Genomic DNA, 22071 nt, shown 5'->3' on the forward strand with positions numbered 1-22071 from the left:
TCGTACAGCTGCACTCGCACCGCGGAGTTCCTCACGACCATATCTCAAATCAAAACATAAAAGGTAACTAAACTCCAGGTTACGTACACAAGTAGAACGATCCAGATACATTTAGATACATCTAGACAGGTCTTGACCAATCTCTCGCATCGTCCTCGAGTTTCACGGTAGGCTACGGTTGGAGTCCAGTCCCAATTGACCCTATTGGTGATAACTTCCCCCTCTCTCCTGCTAGGCCATAGAGAGGTCGTTGTGGCCTCCTTGTTAGCCAGTTCCCCTGAGCGCCAAGAGACGAAGTGTGAATCACGTGATATTGACCCAGGACTAGCTGCGCATGCAACTGGCACGCTGGATAGGAATACATTATCGATTAAGTCTAGGGAGTTTCCATTGAGAAAGTCTAGGCACAGGTATGCGCGGCGTTTGCATTGTGTTGTACACCATTTTACCCTCACTCTTACCCAGCTCACTATCAAGCGATTGTGCGCCCGGGCGGATGCTATGTAATCGGAAAGTGCTCGACCGCATTTGCAGCGCAAGAGTTAGGATCTAGCATACTTTGGGAGCGCAGTAGCCATTGTGTCGCCAAATGGTTGGTCCAATATGGTATTCACATTTCACAGTGTAGTCCAAGGGAAAGAGCGGCAGACCGAAAGAAGGAAGAAGCTGTTGTCCGTACATCCACGACCAATCTAGAGGCATTGGTATGGGTCGATTGCCGCTGACAAAGGGGTGGACGCAACGCCATCGGGCATCTTTGCAGTCTGAATATGAGAAGTCGACCTAAACATCTTGGCAATAAGCAGTAGGTAAGGGGGAGATGCATCCAGTGAAGGTAGGCATAAACCTCTAGCTTTTCAATTGCCCAACCCCGTATAAGAAGTATGATTTGTAAAATGCAACAGGTATCTCGCTAATGCCAATCCGCTTGCGCATGCTCTCTAGATCATGTACACATTTTCCCACCACTTAGGTATCATTATCATTCGTCTGAAGACGAGATTTCGAGTAAATGCCATAGTCAAACGCCGCGCATGCTGGGATAGGAATCCGGTCCTCTCTAAGTTAACCAAAACTGAAGGAACAATTGGGGAGTTGGTAAGCTAAAAATTGGCTCCAATGAGGAACAAAATACCCAACAGTGGTTTAATGCCCACTTGACTCCAGCTCTTTGATGTATTTCACGAAAGCTTTCTTGTGTACCTGAAAGAGTTAGATTATGCAGGTCCACTAGGGTTTCATCAAGAACTTACCATGCCGGCATATTGACCATCGCGTAACACGCAAATATATCGTAGCCCCAGCTTGACAAAACACTCATAGACCAGGTCCATCGGCGAATGGATGTCCAATGAGACAGGCGCTGGGTCGATATAAGGAGTGAAATCCGTCGGATCTTCCGTCTCCTCGTTCTGCTCGGCACCTGTCTCACGGCCAGCTGCCCAGTCGACGTGCGTGGACATCAAGCACAAAGTGTTGTCTTCATCGTCAAGCTTATCAAGAGCGAACTCTAGATCGGGAGCCGCGATGAGCCCGACTAGAATACCGTCTTTCAATATTGGCAAGCCGCCGTCCAGCTCGCCAGTCATATGTAGATATTGCTGTTTTTGACGGAGTTCGCCGGCGGGTACAAGAGGCGAATCGGTGATGTCGATAACGCGCTCCTCTCTTACTCGTGGGGTGATATCGCCGAGTTCGTTGGTGAAGATAGGCCGAACCTTGTTATCCAAGAAAGGATATGAGTTCATGTCCGTCAGGAGATCGTAAATGCTTAGCGGCTCAATGGCGTCTGCTGTCCACTTCGCAACCAGTATGCCAAGCGAGAACGGCAAGACATGATCAAGACTACCCGTAAGCTCGAAGAGAATGACAGCAAGGGTAACAGTCAAACGTGTTACTCCTGTCATGGTTGCACCGGCAGCCACCATAGCGTATACGCCAGGAACGACACAGGAGCCGGGCGGACCCGTGGGTTCACAGGCTCCGAAAAGTCCAGTACCGCCCAGACGAAGAGCAAGCATCTGAACCGCATGACCCACGATGCGGCCGGCCAATCCACCAACGACCATGGACGGGACATAGATTCCAGCGGGCACTTTGATCCCGAAGGTGACGACTGTGAGACCGGCCTTGATGACAAACGCAACCAGCAACGTGCGAATGACGTCTGGAATATGCTCCCGTGTCGGGCACAGCCCCGTGCCGTTGTCAGTGAAGGTATCGCAGGGACTCGCCAACTCGAATAAAAGCTCGGCTACGGGTAACTTTGTGTACCTGTTCCAGAAACTGAGAATACCGGTAACCAAAGCCACGAGGAAAACCTCGAGAAGGGGATACTTCTTGATGAAGGAAATTCGCCGGAACGTGCGGGCCCAGATACGGGATGCCTTGATGAACAACGCTCCTAGTACACCGCCCAAAGCGCCTGTGAAGATGAATGCAATAATTTCAAAAAATTTCCAGTCGACGAGGTATCTGACTTCAAACAGAACGATTTTGTTAGTTCCGTAAGGGTTTAGAAATTTCAGCGACAATGCGGCGGCCTAAACTATGATGAGCCGAAAGAAAAGAGAGATGCGTTGGCAAGCACTTACAATGCAGCAGAAGAAGGTTCGAAAGAGAGTCTTTGGCGGGAAGTAATAGCTGACTTCCTCCAGGCCAAAGAGGACGCCGCCTATAGGCGCTCCGAAGGCCACTGCCACGCCACTAGAAGCGCTTGCACTTAGTACTTCTCTGCGCTTGCCGTCATTGTGGTTGTACTTGGAGAATAGACGACACGCAATGTTGCCGATACACGTCGCGATGTGCACATAAGGGCCCTCTTTGCCGAGACTGAGACCAGATGCCACGCTAAGAATCAAACCTGCAGTCTTGATGACCAAGGTGTGCACACCAAGATATCCGTGAATGACGAAGCCGCTGAGAATGACCTTGACCTCGGCCACACCACTGCCTGCTGCGGAGTAATATACCATGGGCGGACGTTGTAGTGATTCGTCGTAGGCAGCATCGGGATTGAGCGTTCGTTTTCTCCCTTCTTCATCCCTTTCGGTGCTGAGCACATCCGCCCCCAAATTTTCGTCGAGGGTAGCAATCGAGACGGCGGAGGGAATGACAGTTTTGGTGCCTAAGGTCAGGGCGCAGGAGGCCATGCTCAGAGTAATAACGCTGACCAAAAATGCAGCAAATTGCGTGCTTGTGCTGTCGAGGCGGTCTGTTCGAATCACCTTGGACCAATGGACCCATTCGTCACAGATGGATGCGCCAAAACAGCACGTCTTCTTACTCATATACCACGCCCTCGTGCAGTATCCTTGCTTCCAGTCGAACAGAGTATTTTCGGTCACGTTGACCAGGTAAGCGACTGTTGCCGTGAGTATGCCGATGATGGCAACGAGAATCCAGCCTTGGGCACCATCAAACCAAGCAGCAACGCGCCCTCGGATATCTCTGCGACTACGAAGGGCCTTGACCCTGTATGCGTCGGCGATGCTATCGTGAACCCAGTCGGTGGAGGTAAACTGATCGTACCACACGCGATCGTCGTGCCAAAAGGAAGACTTTGAATTTGCTAGGCTGTTCTCTACATGCGAAAAGTCAGTTCTAGGGCCGAGTCCAGGACACATGCGAAATGGCTGACCGTGTGCTGCACGCCGCTCCGAGCCTAGGGCTTGCACCAAGCGCTGACTGAAGGTGCGGCCACTGAATGAGGGGGCACGGCTTGTGCGACGCCTCTCGTTCCTCGCTGTGTTTTGACTATTTATTCGAGCAGCATGCGGGCGAGGGGTGCCGGGTATGGAGGTTGCCATACTCGTGTAGGAACGGGAGCCATGGGCGTTTCCGAGCAGACTCGAACGCTCTGTGGGGTCTTGGGCGGAGAGCTGAGCGCTCGAGGCGGTACGATTAGGCCTCGGCCTGCGGAAGTTCAGCGTGGGCGAAGTTGGTGTTGTACTGCCATATGTATCCTCCTGTTCTTGCCGCTCCCACGACAGGACATGCTGGCTGTTGTCGCCATCTTCGCTCTGGAAAGAAGCGAGTGATCGGGAAACCATGTTGTGAGGACTCCGGAGAAGGAGAGCGAGACTCGGATGCCGCAGGCTATGATGTCTCAAATATCAGTAAAGGGATCAAGGGTGGACAAGGGCGTCACCAGCAGGCCTGGCTGACTATCTAACAGGTCATCTGGCGAAGGGCGAGTGTTGCAGGCGTCATCTATCCGCGGACTGGGGTTGGGATGGAACTTTGAAAGAGGGAGGCAGTGAAAAGGAAATCAAACGTACACCGGCAAGCCCCACCTGGGCACTCTTCCAAGACGTTCGAGCAGCCCGTCCGGCGTTGTTGGACGCTAGGGAGGGAGAGAGAGCTGGAGAGGAGCCACCCATCCAAGGTTCCCGCGCTGAACCCCGTCGTCGACGTGATCCCGCGGTTCACGCCAGGCACGCGGGACGCTAGCCTACTTGGGGAGCCCCGCCAATTAGACTCCACCTGCAGGGCACCTCTAGCCAGTGTCAATTCGGCGAAGCACGACTGTACAAGTTGGGGACTGCTGGGCTAATACAAGTAGAATAACATCGGGATAACCCAGCTTTCCTTTTCTGTAGATTGTTGTGTGTCTGTCTTTGTTACAGTCAGAAAGCGATGCGCTTCTTTTCCTCAGCAAAATCGGACAATCGTTAATAATCATGGTATGTGACATCAACAGAAAAACATCGAGAGATCGCGATGCCAACTCCAGCAGGTCGCCTTATATCACAAGTTCTTCCTCTTCGGGGACAGCCTGACCCAAGACTCTTTCAATCAAGAACGCGGCTTTGGCTGGTCGGCCGCCCTGCAGCACGGTTTGTCCCCGTCCCAGCCATTCGTGCTCTAGTAGGCCTCCGCCGCCCAAGGTTCTGATATCCTGGCAGCCTACATTCGACGTTTGGATGTCGTCAACCGAGGTTTTAGGTTCGTGGCCTGGGTCAAGCAAGGACTTTCTTTTGACTATTTCATCAGTGGTTACAATACCCAACAAGCATTGAAAGTGCTGCCCAGCATCATCCCGTCGCCCGAGACTGCCCGCATTCGTTTCTTGGTAAACACGCTTCCTCGACTGGACAGCATGGGCTCTGTGCTGACCTACTGAGGTCGTCTTCTTCGGCGCCAACGATGCAGCTCTTCCCCAACCCGTGGAGAACCAGCACGTCCCACTGGAAGAATACAAGCAGAATCTAGAAAAGATCATCACCCATCCGCTCATCACTCCTCACAATGCACGCGTCATCTTGATTGCACCACCTCCGATCAATGAACATCTCCTTTGGCCCAACGACAAGCTCAAAGGACGGGAATCTGCGTCAAGAGTGGCTGCCGTCACGAAGAGCTACGCCGACGCAGCGTACGAAGTAGGCACTCGCCTTGGAGTGCCTGTCGTCCATCTCTGGAACGCCTTCATGACCAAAGCCGGGCTCGAGATAGACCAGTGGAAGACGGGCGATACTCTCCCTGGATCTTTAGATGTGCTAGAGAACGAAACCCTGAAGGAGTTGCTGTACGACGGTACGTGAGGGTACTGCAACCTGTACCGTGAACTCGGGCTGACGGGCCTTAGGGCTTCACTTCAACCCTGCCGGATACCAGATTCTATACAAGGAGACTATGAAGGTTATTGCGGAGCATTGGCCCGATCAACTGCCAGAGAACTTGCCCATGGTGCTTCCTGCATGGAACGACGGCGATGCGTGGAAAGTCTAAGACAACGTGACCAGCAGCATAGGCGGCCAGACCGGGATGGATATAGGTTGCACGACTCGTAGCCTATCTTATACACTTCGCGTCCTATCGGTGTGAAGATCGGATAGTGAGAGTGATAGGGTTGTTGGCTCTAAGACAGACCTTGCTCCAACGTCAACGCAGGTAGCATCGTCTTCCAACAATGGGTCTTTGCATCTGTAATTCGAAGAGATTCCTTATGTGCAGTCTCCGGTGGAAGTAGCGGACATCTGGACTGGACTAATACTTAATCACATGTCTGCAGTCTGGTACGGGTGGGCGCTCAAGTGCAGGTGCTGACTGTGCATCGCGATCGCACCTGCTTGTAGACTAAAATAGGTAAGCTTGTGGCGTACCTCCCTCCCCAAGCTCGGAACTCGATTCCACTCCCAATCCCCGCATAACAACAACAACAACGACGAACAATTGCGAACCTTACATCAACCTCACTGGCCCACGTAGAAAGAAACCACAATCCACTGTCTTGCTATGTGCCATCCCTCAAACTAGAACTACCAACCGCTGTATCCCCTTTGTCGACTCTTGTTCTTATTATCTGCCGAGTACAACAGAGTACCCATTGCTCGCCTCCGTTGCTTCAGACCACCCTCCTGCTCGCCCAAACCCAAACGCTTGCTCTCCCAACCCTCTTCTTCAATATCCAGATCATACCTACACCCGAGCCTTCCGTCGTAAACCCGATCAACTCATCACTATTCTCGCGGACGGTCCCGCCCATCCTTTGTTCACGCCCGCTTTCGCCTACCCAACAGTCCTGGTTAGACTGCACTTGTTTTCTGTACACCACCGCGGGTATTACGCAACATACTCGAATTGGAGGCATCTCGGTGGCCGGTAGGAGGTGCTGGCACGAGTCTGGGACTCGGGGTGGGGGAGAGCCGCCCGCCTGGAGCGCCTACAGCGGATGACCACCGTCTCTGCCGTGAGGGAGAAGCATAAGAGTTGGAATGCCGGCTTGTCGGTTATGGATCCGGAAAGCGCAATATTCCAACCTGGTGACGATTTCTGGCGCCTGCAAAGCGAAATGCTCCGCGTTCAACAAGGTCAAGCGGAACTCGCCGACCGTGTCTCGCGGCTGGAACGGAGGCACGATGAAGATTCACGACTGAAAAACGTCTGGGGAACTTCTTCGCCGTTTCCTTCCCTTTTGGGAAGTACACCACAGCAAGGTACGCTTCCGCAACCTCCACTATTGCGCCCCTTTGCTCATACCGCAGTTCCTTTGCCACAACCTGCTGGAGACGAGTTCTCCAACTTTGATGGCCAGTCGAGCAACCTCATTGGTAATTTGCAGTTGGATGCCGAGGATGAGTTGCCTCGCCGCATTGGAACTACGTCTCGAGCGAATAGTGTGCGCTTTGATGAGACAGCCGACCATGGTCATTGGGCACACGCCTCGCGCTCATCCCTAGACCTCATCCCTCGCACAGGAAGCGGCCTCGGCGGCCACTCGATGAGCGAGCGGAGCTATTCACACAAATCCGACGGGAGGCAGAGCTCAGCAGGCCAATCAGTACACTCGGCAACGTCGGGTCGGGCAAACAGTCTCACGGGTTACGGGGCCAACAGCTCAGCAGACCCTCCCGGAATTGCGCCAGGCCTGTTCATTCTGGGCCCCGTCCCTGCGATCATGCGCTGCTGGCTCAGCACCAACTTCAAGCATGACACACTGCTCTACGCCGCTGTATGTAGCGGATCCTACGCCTCATGCCTCGACGTGCGGCTCCTCGATCATCTTGGTTTTCGAGACCGCATCACAGAAGCAGAAAAGGGGAGCCGTGTCATCAAACTCCCTGTATACCTTCCCGAGGCCATCTCTCTGAGCGCATCTTCGGGGTCGAATAGCCCGGCCCCTCAACTTCCATTCATCAACGTCGAGTTTAGGATTGCAGAGGTACCACAGGGGGACGTGGAACGGAAAGGGATCCAGATCTTCCTAGGCAGCGACGTGCTCCGGCAGCATAACGCCGACATACTCTTTTCTTCGAACCAATTGACATTGTATGATGAGGACGGTAATAAGCTCAAGATTCCGCTTGTTCGACCAGAAAATGAGGGCACTTTCAAGTCTCTGATAACCACTAGTGCAGATTGGTTCTCTACTCCGGACAAAGCGCCGGGCGAGCCTGAGACAAGTGCAGCTCGGCAAGATTCCGAGGAGCAGGCCGTTGACAGGAGCTCCGCGACCCCGGAGGCGAAGCCGGATGGAGGCTCTGCGGCAGCTGCTCGAAAAGATGAAGCGGCAGAGGGCAGGATTGCCGGCCAACGTCCTTTACTCGGTCTCTCTATGCGGATTGACGCTGCAGAGGGGGCGACGGAGTCCAGTCCAATGAGTGCGGCACCGCACTCGGGAACGTCACCGGCCATCTGGAGCAATTGGCGACGTGACACGGAGAAGGCCAGCACGCAGCAAGATTGGGGGAATGCAGCGAAGGACAGCAACACGACCTACCAGCGACGGGATGCGGGTATCAAGGTGCTGAAACCCACCAGACTTGTCTCGCGGACTGTGTCGAGCGGACCTAGCACATCGCCTTCGCCTAGTACGGCGCACGGCACGTCACGGTTCTTTGACGATGGCAAACGTAGGATGAGTATCGGAGCGAACAAGGGGAAGGACAAGGGGCAAACCCCGACGTTGACGAGAGCACGGTCGACCAACCCGGTGGGAGGGGCGTCTGCATTCTCGTGGATGAATAGTACTGCGGGCACAAAGTAGATGCTAGAAGAGGGTCCTCGTTGGGTCAACGGGGCCTTGGAGCAGGATAAATCATTAATCAGACGTCAGTCATGCGAGAGTGCAGCTGTGATTCCGTCTCTCGGCGCAAAGCGAACGACGCCTATCTATATGCCGTGATGGGCTGGCCAGAGGATGCAGTGATGTTGAGGTGAGAGGTTTGGTGCAACGTTGCAACTAGTCTACTGTGTAGTCTAGTACACAGTATGATATTCACCCGTCTCGCTTGCTGGTGGTCTGTGCGCCATGAATTCGCCAGGCACGCAGGGCTGACGCAGCAGGGAGACCACAAGCACTGATGAGAACCCCCCCCCAAACACAACGTCTGCCATAGATTGTTGTCTCCCTCTCTTCTTGTCTACCGACAATTTTCCTCTCCTCCTCTACGCCACGGCGGCCGGTGCAAACATCTCTTTGCCATCAAGCGACGCCCGTGTGTGCTGCCACCCAAGAGGCGCCGCGCCATAGATTCTCGCTTGTCTGTGTCCGCAGGCTTGCACCAGGCCGCAAACCTCTCTTTGGTACGCCTCTCCGCCTCCGCGGGTTGCCCATGTCCGTTGTCGTCACACGCTGAAAAAGTGCCAGGCCCGCCTTTCTCTTCTCTTCTCTTCTCTTTGCCTTGGAGGACATTGCGGCTCCGTCTCTGACTGAGACTGCTGCTGCTTCGATCCCTCCCTCCTGCCTCCCTCCCTTCCGCCTCTCGTGAAGCCCGTCGTTCGCTCGTCGTCACGCCTTTTGCACCAGAGTCAGTTATTGCAACAAACCTACCTGCACTTGGAGCTGCTCCAGCTCCAAGGTAGGCCCACAGCGTCACCACGGCCTCCACAAAGAAGCGGAAGATTGCAGGCTCTGGCCCTTCACCCGACGTCTCCCAAGCCAACTCCCTCGCCCCTCATACCCTGAATGATCGCTCCAGCACGCCGCTAAAGTCACCTCGCTCCTCCCCTCTTGCACCCTCCGCTGGCCTTCGCTCCTCGCCTTCTCCACCCCGATACATCCCGCGACACATGCACGACGAGGTCTTTGAAGCGTCCGCTGCAGACGACTCCGCCTCTCCCTCGAGAGACATCGCCAACAGCGCAGCCAGCTCACCGACTGAGGCCTACGCACACCTTACTCTCGACAGTCGCGAATCGAGCAACACCATGACTGCAGATTCTGACAACTCTGTTCCCAACTCAACCCAGTCAACCCAGCCTGCCCCAAGGCCTCCACCACGCTCGTCATCTCCTGCAAAGCGGCTGCACTCGGACCTGGACGATGCGGCAAACGACGACGCAGACACACAAACCGCCCGTCTTTCCACTAGCCAGTCAAGCCCGCGAGCTACGAAGCCTTTGCCTACCGCCTCGCAACGGAGTGCTCGTGCCACTTCGGTGGAAATGGTCGATGCTCCTACACCAAGCATACCGGGGAACAACTTAGACACAGAGTCTTCATCGCATGTACCCAGTCTCGACGAACAGGTGGCCAAGGTGCTGGCTATACACCAGCGGCCATTGTCAGATGGTCAAGAAGGCTTCGTGGTGTCGGAAAAGTGGCTTGCTCGAGTCTTCTCCAGGACTACGGAAAATCGGGTCAGACCTGGACAATTCGACAAGGAGGCAACCGAGGGCGAGATTGGACCCGTCGATAACTCCGACTTGGTAGACACCAGCATCTCGTCCGCGTCCTTATTGACTGCGAATGGCGAACCATTCGTCCCCTTGCGACCTGGTCTCAGCCTTTCGCACGACTTTGAGGTCCTGCCGAGCGATGCTTGGGAGCTCATCATAAGCTGGTACGGCCTCAAGGAAGGCTCCCCTGTCATTCGGCGATTAGTACACAACACCACAGGTGATGCGCTGGCACAGAACCTTCAATATGAACTCTACCCCCCTATCTTTACCATCCGCAAAGCCCAGAAGAAGGAAGACGGATTGGACTTGTCCAAGCCGAGCCCGAAATTGGTCGCAAGTCGAAGCTATCCCTATGTGCAATTCCTTAAAGTTGCCAAGACAGCGGCTGGTATCGATATGAAAACCAAAGTTCGCGTATGGCGAGTCCTCAGTTCTACGCGAATCGATCAATCATTCACGCAGCCGCCTGGCATACTGACCCCGGACGCGTCCCCACGTCCAGGTTCTCCCGTTTCTGCAACACGCAACGCTTCTGTGCCTTTGATAGTGAGTATGGACGACTTTCTGGCTTTGGCCGACGGCGCAGAGCGTGAGCAAGTGACTGGAAAAGACGAGACAGCAAATGAGAAGTACAACGGCCACTCGTCTCTTCATATTGTTGGCTTGGCTGAGGATCAAGTCCTTATTCTTGAGGAAGAAGACGAGAAGGGCCATTATCGTACAGAGACCTCCGGCAAGGGTGCTGCCAAATCTGACAGCCAACTCTCCATTAAGGCTAGTGGCAAGGTGTCTAAGAGCACGCAAAGCGCCGCAAATAGCGGGAGGAATTCCCCCACCACATCGGGCCCGATGACGCGCGGGCGGACGCGCACCGGTCGTACTCGCGGGACCGTTGGCTTGACCAACTTGGGTAACACCTGTTACATGAACTCTGCTCTGCAATGCATCCGAAGTGTCGAGGAGTTGTCCTTGTATTTTCTCAGTACGTGAAAGGTGTCGAGAAATCCCATCCGTTTGCTAATAAAGTCAGTGCAAAAGTACAAGGACGACCTGAATCCTGATAATCCGCTTGGCCATGGCGGCTCTATTGCCAGATCATACGCCACCTTGCTCGAATCCGTCTATAATGTCGACGGTAATTCCTCTTTCAGCCCAAAAGCTTTCAAGCATGCCCTCGGGAGAGCACAGCCTTTATTCTCCGGATATGGTCAGCAGGACTCGCAGGAATTTCTCAGTTTCCTGGTTGACGGCCTGCACGAGGATCTCAACCGGATCAAGAAGAAGCCGTACATTGAGTATCCGGAATCCGACGACCAGACCGTGAAAGACCCGGCCGCAATCGAGGCTTTGGGGCAGAAGTTCCGGGAGATACATCATGCTCGCAACGACTCAGTGGCTATGGATCTTTTCAACGGGTTCTACAAGAACACGATGGTCTGTCCCGAGTGTGAGAAGGTTAGCATTACTTTCGACCCCTATAGCCTCTTGACTTTGCAGCTCCCGATCGAGCAGACGTGGCAGCACACCATCACGTTTGTCCCCAGACAGGGATCGATGATCAATGTTGATGTCGATATTGACAAACATGCGAGTATCAAGCATCTCAAGGAGTATATAGCAAGGCGTTTTGAAGGCGTACATTGGAACCGGTTGATGGGCGCCGAAGTCTACAGCCACAAGTTTTTCCGGATTCTGGAAGATGACAAGGCCATATCGGAATACAATTTCGGAGTGCGCGATATTCTTTATTTCTATGAACTGGACGCTGCACCGACGAACTGGCCGCCACGTAAGAAGAAGAAGCAGGCATACCGATCGTCCTTTATGAACCATGGCTCATCTGACGAAGACATTCCCCAATCTCCGTCACCCCTTTCGGACAGGATGGTCGTGCCAATTTTCCATAGGACTCCTGTCAGGTCCAACAACTATCGCGCCCACCACAACTGGCAAATGACGCTGTGGCCGTCATTCATCATGGTGACCCGCGAGGAAGCGATGGACTACGATGCCATACTGAAGAAAGTCCTTGCAAAGGTCGCGCAAATGACAACGCGGCCTATTCTTACCGAATTCACAAGCGGCGATCAGTCCCCATCTAGCTCCGACATCGTGCTGACCACAGCGGAAGACGCCTCGCCTAATGCTGACCCTCGCGTTCAGGATGGGTCTGTTGAAGGTGAGGAGAACATGGTTGAGGTTACGATGGCGGATGCAAACAACACCTCGCCGAGTGAACCATCACCGGATGACATGCCCGAAGTCCTCCGACCTGGCACTTTTATTCCACCCGCATTCAGAGCACTCTTCGAAATGAAGTACGGCAACCCGGGCGGCGGAATAGTGCCTACCGGCTGGGGCGACGATATACATAGAAGGAACTACGAATCGTTGACGAGCCGCGTCCCCGTTCCCGCTTCTCCGCAGCCATCTGATGCCTCAGATGCGAATGGTAACAGCAATACCAGCTCCGGCGATGAGCTCGATGATGTTCCACAATTCTCCAATGTGGCCGAACAAGAGAATCAGAGCAGCGAGGATGAGATCCCATCCATCGAGCCTCCAGAGCATTTTGCCCGCAGTGGTCGGCAAAATAGCAGGAAGAACAGGCGGAAGAACATGAAGTTCCAGAAGAAACAGCAGCAGCATGCTTACTCCAAAAAGGGCAAGAACCGGTTCAAGGAGCAGCCTTCACAATCCTTCTCTGATGTGGAGACGGATGAGACCGCTGCCATCATCCGGCTGGGAGAAGCCATCATCTTGGACTGGAGACATGAGGGGCATGAGGCGCTTTTTGAAGGCAGCATGGACGAGCAAGACCTGCGTGGGGTGGAAACAACTAGAGTCCTTGAGACGTTGAAAGACCCAGAACTTGATGAAAAGCGAAACCGGCGGGCTATGCGGAGGAAAAATGGCATCACTCTGAAAGAGTGCTTCGCGGAGACTTCCAAAAGCGAGATTCTATCCGAGGACAATGCATGGTACTGTAACCGCTGCAAAGAGCGGCGTCGTGCCTCCAAGACCCTCGAGATATGGACTGCGCCCGACATTCTAGTGGTCCACCTGAAGCGCTTCAGTGCAGTCCGGAATTTCCGGGATAAGATCGAGGCATTTGTAGACTGCCCGCTTGAAGGGCTAGACTTGACGGGTAAGGTCGGGCTGCCGGAAGACAAGAGCCTACTCTACGATCTTTTCGCGGTCGACAACCACTACGGCGGCCTGGGAGGTGGCCATTATACCGCATGTGCACGCAACTTCTTCGATGGAAAGTGGTATGACTACAATGGTATAATTTCTCTCTCTACTAACTTGGATCGCGCTGACTCGCATAGACTCTATCGTCTCGCCCAAGAACCCTAACAACGTCGTCACCTCCGCAGCCTATCTCCTCTTCTATCGCCGCCGTTCAGATCGCCCTTTAGGCCCTCCCTATCTCCAAAAGATTGTCGAACAATTCCGGAATCCCGACTCTGATGACTCCGTTGACGGCGAGTCAGATGGTGCAGACGACCAACGCAACCCCTCCGCCTCGTTGGCGGGAAACGGCTCGCGCCTCGGCGACTCGTCCCGCAATGGGTCGTCGAGCGCTTTAGGAGCCGGAGCGGGAGCCCTGCGCGCAGCTGGTTCAACTTCAGCCGGGAACCTTCTGCTGAACGGAGCAGGAGTCGGGACAGTGGACGCTGATGAAGAGATGCTGGAAGGTCAAGAGCTGCCGCCGCCGTATGATGAGGGGTATGCCGGTGGCGACGATGACGATGACGACAACAACTTCCAAGGTGTTTCTGTCGACGGAGGGGGATATGGCCCCCTGGTTGGGGGATATTATCCCGGCGCTCAGTGGGATTTTAGCAATGTCCCTGCCGAGAATCAGTCCAACGATGCCGACGACGATGATGATCGCTCCGATATGGTGAACCTCGGCGAAGATGACGGCGATTGCCGCATGCTGGAGGATTTTGGCGATGAGCTGGATATGGATGGGGGCTTGGCACCGGGAATGAGCACGCCGTTGGAGGAACAGGTTCCCCCGCCGTATCTGGACGACGGGGATGACGAGGGGGAGGTGGCGAATGTGGTTTTGGGCCCCGAGGAAGATGCGACTGGGGTGAGCGTAGGGAGGAGTGAGAACGGGAAGCTGGATTAGGAGTTTAGCGAGCGTAAGGAGGGGATGGCCAGGGAGGAGAAGACGAGCAACTGTGGGGCCATGTGAGTGGTGTTGCAGTGTTGGTGAGAAGGAGAGAGCTGTCTGGATATGAGTAGGGTGTGGGAATTCTTGACGAATGGAATGGAATGGATATACAGCGGCTTCCTGTGCAAGCTGCGGAGGCCACGTTATTGGTATCGCCTATTTGGTACCCTCGGCCTCTTTCTTTCTTTCTTATCTGTTTGAGCGGAAAAAGCATGATCAAGAGAATCCATGACCGTGAAGCATCATTTCAAATCAGCATGGGGGACCCTGAAAAGGGAAGAGAGGAAGGGGGGTGGGATGGGATGAGTGGGAGGGGGATTGCAGGAAGTGGGAGGGCCACCCTTCCTTCCATAGAGTTTTGCTTTCGGCATTGGTTGGGCGTTGGGAAGGAGTTAGTGAATGAATGCGCATTTTTCATGGATATGGCATCTGTTCGTGCTGGAATGGAGTTGAGGGGTTTCTTTCTCCTTGTGGAATAGGGATACGTGGGCTGTGTTGAAGTACATATGTGATGGAGCGGTATTGGCCGGCGAACTGGCTTCGAGCACGAGGGGAAAGAAAGGAAGGGAGAAGGAAGGGGAGAAAAAAAAAATATGGTTTGGATAACCACTCCCTATAAGATGATGTCCCCCGTAGTAGGCCTAACCTGATACCGCGACCCTTGCGCCTTGCAAAGAAAGAAAAGGGAACGCAGCAGCACGAATAACCCAGCAACCGAAAACCAGAAAGCCTCCGAACACATGCCGCCGAACGGAAAAGAAAAAACGAAGCCTGGAGGAGTGAAACCCAGCCCGCCAGACAAGACAAACAAGCACCAAACTTCCCCACCCGTTCTTACCCCACAACCCGGACGGATTGTTCGCATCCCCGCGCGTTTCTCTTTTCCCAAGCCCCCTTTCCTATTTCTTCTACACCACACCCTCCTGAAACCTCTCGACCCCCCTCTTAATCTCCTCGACAATCTCACTCGCCTCCTCCCTCGTCTGCGCCTCAAAATCATACCTCTTCGTCTCCCTCTCCTTGAACACCACAACGCGAAACATCCTCGGATGCTTCTTCGACACCTTGGACCCCACAATACTCGAGAAATGCACCGTCGTCGTCTTGGACGCATGGTGCTGGTGATGCTGCTGCTGCTGATTATGCCCCCCTGCCGCACCATGGAGATTATTCATCAGCGTATGCGTCGTGACCGACTCCCCCGGCATGATGTGCATGTACTCGGAATCCAGCGCGAGGATGCGGCTCGTCGAGCTGGCAAACGACATGGGTTGCTTGCGCAGCACGTTGTACCGGCGGTAATACGCGTGGTTGCCCAGAGGTCCGCCCCCGCCGGCGCCCACGGACGAATTCACCGTCGCCAGCGGGTGCGTGTGCACGTTGAGTAAGGCGTGGCCGCTCAGCGCGGCGGCGGCGGCGCGCTCGCCCTTCTTCGCCTTCTTGGTCGCGCCGCCCGTGGAGATGATCAGGGGCGCGTTGGGCGACGAGGAGCCGGGACTACCGGCCAGGCCGAAGATGCCGTCGCCCATGAAGCGGCGCCGGATGAGGTCGAGATCGGTGCGGGTGCCCAGCGCCTCGACGGTCCGGTCGATGGGCGCGACCGTCGTCGAATTGCTGACTTTGAGGACATAGAGCGCTTTGTCCAGCCCAAAGTCCCGGCACGCTTTGTCCAGGAGCTCGGCAATGTAGGTGTCCGTCGTGCACTGTATGGGAAAGTGGCTTGTGTAGAAGTTCTCGTCGGTGAAGTGCACCGTGATTGTTCTCGGGGCCCCCATGCGAGAGGCGGCGTGCGTGCTCGGCACCAAAGGAGCGTCGGCTAGAGTGCTGGTGTCTTTCCTCGTCGCAGTGGGCGCGAAGCTGGGGCCCGTGATGGGGTTGCGGAACGATTTGGCGCGCATGGCTCTCGTGGAATTGGGCGGTTGCTTGCGGTCGGCTGTGGGACTTGAAGGCGGTTTGGGCTGTTGTTGAGAAGACTCCTCCTGCTGCTGGCTACTTGCCAGAGCGGCGGCCGCCTCACGGTTATATCTGGGTGTGAGTTTCTCATTCTCGGCCATTTCGCGCTCGGTGGCTTCCACGAGGGCGAATTCGTCCCAGGGCTTTTCTCTGGCGCGCGGGCGCATACCACGTTTGTTGTTGGAGGCGAAGTCGATGATGGGTTTGTTCCTGGTTAGAGGAGGGAACTCCTCGTCAACTTCGCCGTCGTCGTACATGCGCAGGACCCACGAGTTGACATTGCACTTGTCCTGCGATAAGGGGGGTTCAAATTTCTCTTCCTGGTACCTCCAGAGTGCGAAGCCGATGGCTTCGGAGACGGTGACGGCGTCGCCATGGTCGTCGAATTTGACGAGGAGAAGTTCAAGGGGTTTGGAGGGTTTGGTGGAGAAGGGACAGTAGATTCGGATGTAGATGGGGTTGACTTGGGCTTCGGAGGTGGCGGATAGCGCGGCGAAGCGTTGCAGGGGGTTTGTGGGTTTTTGCTCTTTCGCCTTCAGGGCTTGGGTGAGGGCGCTGACGGGAGGCATGAAGCTGATGGGACGGGGAGGAGGGAGCGCTTGCAGAGTCGGTCCAGGTTGTTTGGACTGTTTCTTGGGCGAGGTTTGAGTGAAGGGCGGCATCTGGGAGGTCGGAGGGGAGGATTCGAGGGCGTTGCCTTCCGCGAGGAGGGATTCTGGGGAGCCGGAGAATGCGGAGGAAAGAGAGCTGTCTGATTCATGAACTTCGTCAAGGGCTTCCAATTTCTCCCTTTCATCTTCGGAGATCCGTTGCGCCAGGAGATGGCTACCCTGAGCAGTTCTGAGGGGATTGACCCTCTTCTTCTGGAACATGGCGTTGTCAAGCTCGTTGTCCGAAGACATCTCGCTACTGGTAACGGTGTCTCGCCTCGCACGCTCCTTGATAGTCTCTATGGTTCCCAGGGAACCTCTACGTAGGCGACCATCCGGAGGCTTTGAAGGAGATGTGACCAGCACCGACGGGCCTTCTGCACCTGTGATCTCCGTGCGTAAAGCTGATCCTCGAATTGGAGACGAGCCAGCACGAGTGCGAAGTGGCATCTTTGTGAACTTGATCTGTGTTGCCGCTCTCTGCGCAGCTTCGCCCTCTTCGTCGCTCTCCTCGCTTAGATCACTGCTGTCTTCCTCCTCCAGTTGTTCCTTTCTCCGCCGTCGCCGCGTATTCAGTGTAGGCCCAACCGTATCATTGCTCCCTCCCCCAGTCACCATGCCCCCTTCTTCCTCCTCATCACCAAACCCTTCGGGCGCTTTCAGAGCAGCCGAGCGAGGCGCCTGGAAGTATTCCGAAGTGATCGCGGTAGGAATAGGTGGAGAGTACGTCCGCTTGATGTCCGCAGCATTCGGGATCCAACCAGCAGCACGAAAGGCCGGGTTATTTAGGACGGAAGTGTTGACATTGATAAGGCGCTCGCCAACGCCATCCTTGATCAGAGAGAGATAGGAGGAGCGGAGCTGGTAGACGACGAAGCTGGGTTGTTGTTAACATGGCCGCACGCAAAGGAATGCATATAGCGGAAACGTACTCCTCATCATGAAGGAGCGACATAGCTACGTACTACCAGAGTTTCGATAGTCATAGCAACATACTAAGGCGATTCAGACCAGCTGAAAGAGTGTGTAAGCATAGAAGTGAATGTCACCAATCTATGTGGGGTAGCGGATGCTGTCGGATTAAGGTTGACGGTCCTGGCTTGGCAGCCGTCTTCAACTTTACTTGAGCTTGCCACCATCTCCGGCATCTATCACCAACATCCGCAAAACCTCCTCGCCGCCATGAATCTAATAGCGTATTCGGATTCTGAAGGGTCAGATATTGAAGCTCCACAACGGCCGCCGAAACCTGTTGCGAAGCCTACGGCAAAACCGGCGTTTCCAAAAGTTGTCGATCGCTCGAAGCCTGGAAAGATCAAACTCCAGCTGCCTACTCCCACCCATCAACCAAAAGACGACGTTGATATCGACGCTGAAGCACCACCAGCTAAGAAGGCCCGCACCGGCGGTGGAGCATTCGGCGGCTTCAACTCTATGCTACCTGCGCCTAAACGGCCGAATGTAAATGCTATATCGGCTGCGGGAGGAGGAGCGGCGACTTCAGGAAGCAGAGGGATAGGCAAAAGCCTCGGAGTAGGGGTCAATCTGAAGACTGGTGCAGAGCCGGCCTTCAAGAGAGAACCAAAAGCGGAAGACTATGACGAGAACGGCAACCCCGTTCAGAAGTCTTCTGGCACGCCATTGCAGAAAGAGGATTTTAGGGCCCTGTTGAATTTACCTCCTCCAAAGACGGAGGCCAAACCCGAAACTAAGACTGAGTCTGCACAGTCAAGTTCTGCCGCAACACCTGACGTCAAGCCAGCCGCTAGGCCGCGGTTCGTACCAATGTCCATGGCTCGAGGAAAAAAGAAGCCACATCCAGCACGGCCCGCATCTTCACCCTCAAACTCACAGACCGTCAGTCAATCACCGGGAGCAACCGAAGCCTCCGTCGGCGACCCTGCAGTAGCAGAACCCAAGCTGCCTACGAAGCCCAAGGTATCATTGTTTTCTATACCGGCCGACGAAGATAGTGTGACATCAAAGCCATCATCAAGCGGCGATTATCAGCCTCTGATTTATGATGCTGGAGAGGAGGAGGATGAGCGGATACACACTGAAATCCCTAGCGCGTCCAACCACCAGTCATCATCTCAGTCTCACAATTCCAATACCGCCACTGCATCTGGCGCGCGGGATCTTACTGACATAGCATCTGAACTTAACCTTACCGAAGCTGAACGTCGACAGCTATTCGGCCGCAAAGGGCAAGGACCGGATATATCCGCAGCCAACATCATAGAATTCAACACTGACCAGGAGTATGCCCACAACGAGATGTTGCGCCAGCAGGGCGAGACCGTACAGCATAATGCGCTCAAGTCGATTTCAGGTACTGGGAAGAATAGCCTCAGGAGCCTGCTCAATATGGCTACGACGCAGAAGGAGGCACTGGAGGATCATTTTGCTGCTGGTAGGAGGAACAAAAGGGAGGCGGGCAATAAGTACGGCTGGTAATTCTGGGCTGCGGTATCATAGTTACAAGAACCTTTATCTCATTCATTTTTCCTTCTAGATTGTCGTCCAAAGTGAGAGTGGGAGAGTTTGGTTGCTCATCCCTGTCTGCTGCTTTTGTAGGAAGTCGTCTCTCTGGAAGGCAAACTTTACATGTCCAGATCCGCAGGCCCGCTTCAGCATGAGCGGAAATGGCGTGCGACTGGGGGGGACAGAAATGCGTCAGTATGGTAAGTCCATTTCCACTTGCCGCAAATCGGTTTTGATTCCTCTCCAGTTCATCAATTTTCGCTGCATCACCGCGGCATGCTACGCGCTCCGCAGCAGCTAACTTGCCCACACCTGGTTTTTCTAATCCCTTCCACAGGCTTCCATAAGTTCTCCAACTCTGATGTGGGGTTGGCACACATTTGCCCGTTTGCCCCTTCGCCCTACTGGAGTCGCCGTCACTGAAGAGTCCACATAAGCGCATTTTCGATTGGCACTTACCAACTCCCGGCCACCAACAACCGCAACAACCGCAACAACCGCAACCGGTACGCTACGCGTATTGTACTGATATCCGTCGCTCTTTGAAGTATTACCAGACGATTACGTGAATGCGTGCGTGCACGCGGGCTTTTCCAAACTGTTAGCAGCCAGCACGCCCTCCGTCTATCATCATGCCACCTGAGCCACAACCCAAGAACGGCATCCCCAGTGAGGACCCATCGATACACGGAGCGGGGAACGGCACGGGTGTCGTCGATAGTGATCTCTCCGCTACCGGTCAAGGTTTTACCGATGGCGCGCAAGACGTCAGCAACAGGAAAGGGAGGCGAAAGCAGCGGGGAGGAAAGCGCAAAGCCACGAGATTTGATCAAGCAGGCTCTCAAGACGCGGCAGACATGACAAATTCCGGCAACGCTGGAGATCCTATTCAGTTCCAGGATGGAACAGCTGCCGCCGAAGAGTCGAAGGAGAAAGAGAAGAACACGCACAAGAATCGGAAGCCGAAGAAGAAAGGCAAGAAAGCGAAATCAACTGGGGTTGCACCTACGGAGGTCAGCATCAGTGACAACAGGTATGTCGTACCGTCCCAGAAATCTCCGCTCAGGAACGAGGGCTATCGTGGGAGTGCAGCAGTGGAGCATAATACTGTGGATGCTGACCTAGGAAATCCATACGATAGTCTTCCAGATAAGGTAGAGCTGCGCACTTATATGCGTAACGGCATCGAGGAACAAGGTCTTTTCGCCACTGCGCCCATTCGTGCGGGCACTCGACTGTTCAACGAGCGACCGATACTGACGCAGCTCGATCCCCCAAACGATACATTACCTTCCGAAGCCCGAATAAGAAATATAGTCGCAGCCTTTGACGTCCTTCCGCCCGCAGAGCGACACAGGTTCATGGAGTTAAGGCCCGGTTCCGTGCTTCAGCTACTTTGGCTCTCCCGCGAGGCCGACTATCTCATCGAATGCTATAAGTCTCTGCGCCTCAAGGCAGACAGTCGTAGTAAAGAGGAGGATGTTATTTACAACGCTTTGGGGTCGCGTTTATTTGCACTATGCAGGAGCTGGCGCATCGCTGCCCGCTTCCACGCCAACAGTTGGAAGTGGTCGGTCCAGGCTGGCCACGGATCCGACGGGTCACCAGAGTACGAGCTGGGTACGGCCGCATTCGTCAACATATGCCGCATAAATCACTCATGCATACCCAACTGCTTCCCCTACGACAATCCTGAAACGGGCAGGATGACGGTCCACGCGACGTGTGATATTGCTCCCGGCGAACAGCTCTTCCATTCTGCTCAGGGAACGGCCCATTGGTATCACACTGCTGCCAACCGCGCGCGGGACCTGCGTTGGATAATGGGCATCCACTGCACTTGTCCTGCGTGCGATGCGACGCATCCTGATTTCGGGAGGCACGAAAATATCAGGGGGATGTTGGGCAGCCATTCCTTCAAGGTGTCGGAGTTCTTCAATGTGGTGAAGCATTGCGATGAGAACGGCTTCATCGTCCGTAACATCGACGGCAAAGTGGAGAAGCAGGGACTCCACCTGGAAGTGGAAGCCTTCGTCAAAATGGAAGAGATTATCACGGACATGTTCTGGCTACTCGATAGTTTGGGCTGTGGAGATCTCGAGATGCCGAGATGGCGCAAAGGTCTGAGGGAATTTGTCTTCAAGCGGCTAAAGAAATGGTATGCGGTTCAGGCACATGCGAACAAGGAGCTTCTGGAAACGGCGAGGTGCATTGGAGAGGATCATCCACATTACCGGTCGTTGAAAGAGGATATTGACTTTACGATAAAATGCGCCAAACTGGAGATCGTCAAGGAAGAAATTGAGCAGAGGGAGAGTAGGGAAGAGGAGAGGCGCCTGAATGCAAGCATTACTAGAACAACGATATGGATCCTCCAGAATCTGCAAGGCAGGGTGGAGTAGTACTACCTGTATCTTCTCCAGGCCGAGAGAGAGTTTCGCCGGCTTCGCAAGTGGTTCCGGGCCTAACTGGAAGATTGGCAAGAAGGCCATGTTGCATGTACGATTTGCTTATACGCTTGGCTATAGAAGGCGTGGTGAGATCTTCGCGCTGATCCGTTTCTGGTGCCACTGTTTCAACAACAATGGCTGTTATAGGCGCGCCGAAGTTCATAGCCAACTCATTTACACCGTCAGATTTACGTTCTGATGTTGGGTTGTTCGTGCC

The 22071-nt window shown here is 54.5% G+C and overlaps 5 protein-coding genes across 5 annotated transcripts; 3 read left to right on the top strand and 2 right to left on the bottom strand.

Moving 5' to 3' along the window:
* Positions 1-829: 829 nt before the first annotated feature.
* EI97DRAFT_395515 (voltage-gated protein/chloride channel-like protein) lies at positions 830-4350 on the bottom strand. Its single transcript, XM_033796321.1, has 4 exons — positions 3641-4350; positions 2595-3583; positions 1254-2543; positions 830-1203 (listed from the first exon to the last, which is right to left on the bottom strand). Exons 1-4 carry the CDS (start codon positions 4050-4052, stop codon positions 1147-1149), a joined length of 2748 nt encoding a protein of 915 aa, XP_033655448.1. The 5' UTR covers positions 4053-4350; the 3' UTR covers positions 830-1146.
* A 171-nt stretch (positions 4351-4521) lies between these two features.
* EI97DRAFT_415659 (SGNH hydrolase) lies at positions 4522-6014 on the top strand. The gene is made up of 6 exons (XM_033796865.1): positions 4522-4685; positions 4739-4838; positions 4908-4947; positions 4996-5074; positions 5127-5538; positions 5591-6014. Exons 1-6 carry the CDS (start codon positions 4683-4685, stop codon positions 5731-5733), a joined length of 777 nt encoding a protein of 258 aa, XP_033655449.1. The 5' UTR covers positions 4522-4682; the 3' UTR covers positions 5734-6014.
* Positions 6015-6736: 722 nt separating this feature from the next.
* On the top strand, positions 6737-14272 carry EI97DRAFT_373926 (cysteine proteinase; the record flags this gene model as incomplete). The annotated part of the gene is given in 7 exon segments (XM_033795422.1): positions 6737-6941; positions 6990-8487; positions 8964-9068; positions 9162-9305; positions 9318-11110; positions 11159-13414; positions 13461-14272. 7 exon segments carry the CDS (start codon positions 6737-6739, stop codon positions 14270-14272), a joined length of 6813 nt encoding a protein of 2270 aa, XP_033655450.1.
* A 621-nt stretch (positions 14273-14893) lies between these two features.
* EI97DRAFT_432004 (SIN1-domain-containing protein) lies at positions 14894-17994 on the bottom strand. The gene is made up of 2 exons (XM_033798069.1): positions 17853-17994; positions 14894-17797 (listed from the first exon to the last, which is right to left on the bottom strand). Exons 1-2 carry the CDS (start codon positions 17873-17875, stop codon positions 15226-15228), a joined length of 2595 nt encoding a protein of 864 aa, XP_033655451.1. The 5' UTR covers positions 17876-17994; the 3' UTR covers positions 14894-15225.
* On the top strand, positions 17875-22001 carry EI97DRAFT_500143 (uncharacterized protein). The gene is made up of 4 exons (XM_033802645.1): positions 17875-19373; positions 19498-19604; positions 20017-20437; positions 20546-22001. Exons 1-4 carry the CDS (start codon positions 18103-18105, stop codon positions 21804-21806), a joined length of 3060 nt encoding a protein of 1019 aa, XP_033655452.1. The 5' UTR covers positions 17875-18102; the 3' UTR covers positions 21807-22001.
* Positions 22002-22071: the final 70 nt, after the last annotated feature.

Source organism: Westerdykella ornata, assembly GCF_010094085.1.
Source record: "Westerdykella ornata strain CBS 379.55 unplaced genomic scaffold EI97scaffold_6, whole genome shotgun sequence".
NCBI classification, from domain to species: domain Eukaryota; kingdom Fungi; phylum Ascomycota; class Dothideomycetes; order Pleosporales; family Sporormiaceae; genus Westerdykella; species Westerdykella ornata.

What these genes read in the sequence shown, in the direction of transcription:
- EI97DRAFT_395515 (XM_033796321.1), bottom strand. Translation starts at nt 4,052, where the DNA reads ATGGTTTCCCGATCACTCGCTTCTTTCCAGAGCGAAGATGGCGACAAC. An exon ending in GGAGCGGCGTGCAGCACACG is followed by an intron (nt 3,584 to 3,640) that starts GTCAGCCATTTC and finishes TTTCGCATGTAG; the next exon opens with AGAACAGCCTAGCAAATTCA. An exon ending in ATGGTCAATATGCCGGCATG is followed by an intron (nt 1,204 to 1,253) that starts GTAAGTTCTTGA and finishes TAACTCTTTCAG; the next exon opens with GTACACAAGAAAGCTTTCGT.
- EI97DRAFT_415659 (XM_033796865.1), top strand. An exon ending in GTCGGCCGCCCTGCAGCACG is followed by an intron (nt 4,839 to 4,907) that starts GTTTGTCCCCGT and finishes ATATCCTGGCAG; the next exon opens with CCTACATTCGACGTTTGGAT. An exon ending in CTGCCCGCATTCGTTTCTTG is followed by an intron (nt 5,075 to 5,126) that starts GTAAACACGCTT and finishes TGACCTACTGAG; the next exon opens with GTCGTCTTCTTCGGCGCCAA.
- EI97DRAFT_432004 (XM_033798069.1), bottom strand. Translation starts at nt 17,875, where the DNA reads ATGTCGCTCCTTCATGATGAGGA. An exon ending in TCGCTCCTTCATGATGAGGA is followed by an intron (nt 17,798 to 17,852) that starts GTACGTTTCCGC and finishes ACAACAACCCAG; the next exon opens with CTTCGTCGTCTACCAGCTCC.
- EI97DRAFT_500143 (XM_033802645.1), top strand. Translation starts at nt 18,103, where the DNA reads ATGAATCTAATAGCGTATTCGGATTCTGAAGGGTCAGATATTGAAGCT. An exon ending in GCGGGCAATAAGTACGGCTG is followed by an intron (nt 19,374 to 19,497) that starts GTAATTCTGGGC and finishes CTGCTTTTGTAG; the next exon opens with GAAGTCGTCTCTCTGGAAGG. An exon ending in GACAGAAATGCGTCAGTATG is followed by an intron (nt 19,605 to 20,016) that starts GTAAGTCCATTT and finishes GTTAGCAGCCAG; the next exon opens with CACGCCCTCCGTCTATCATC.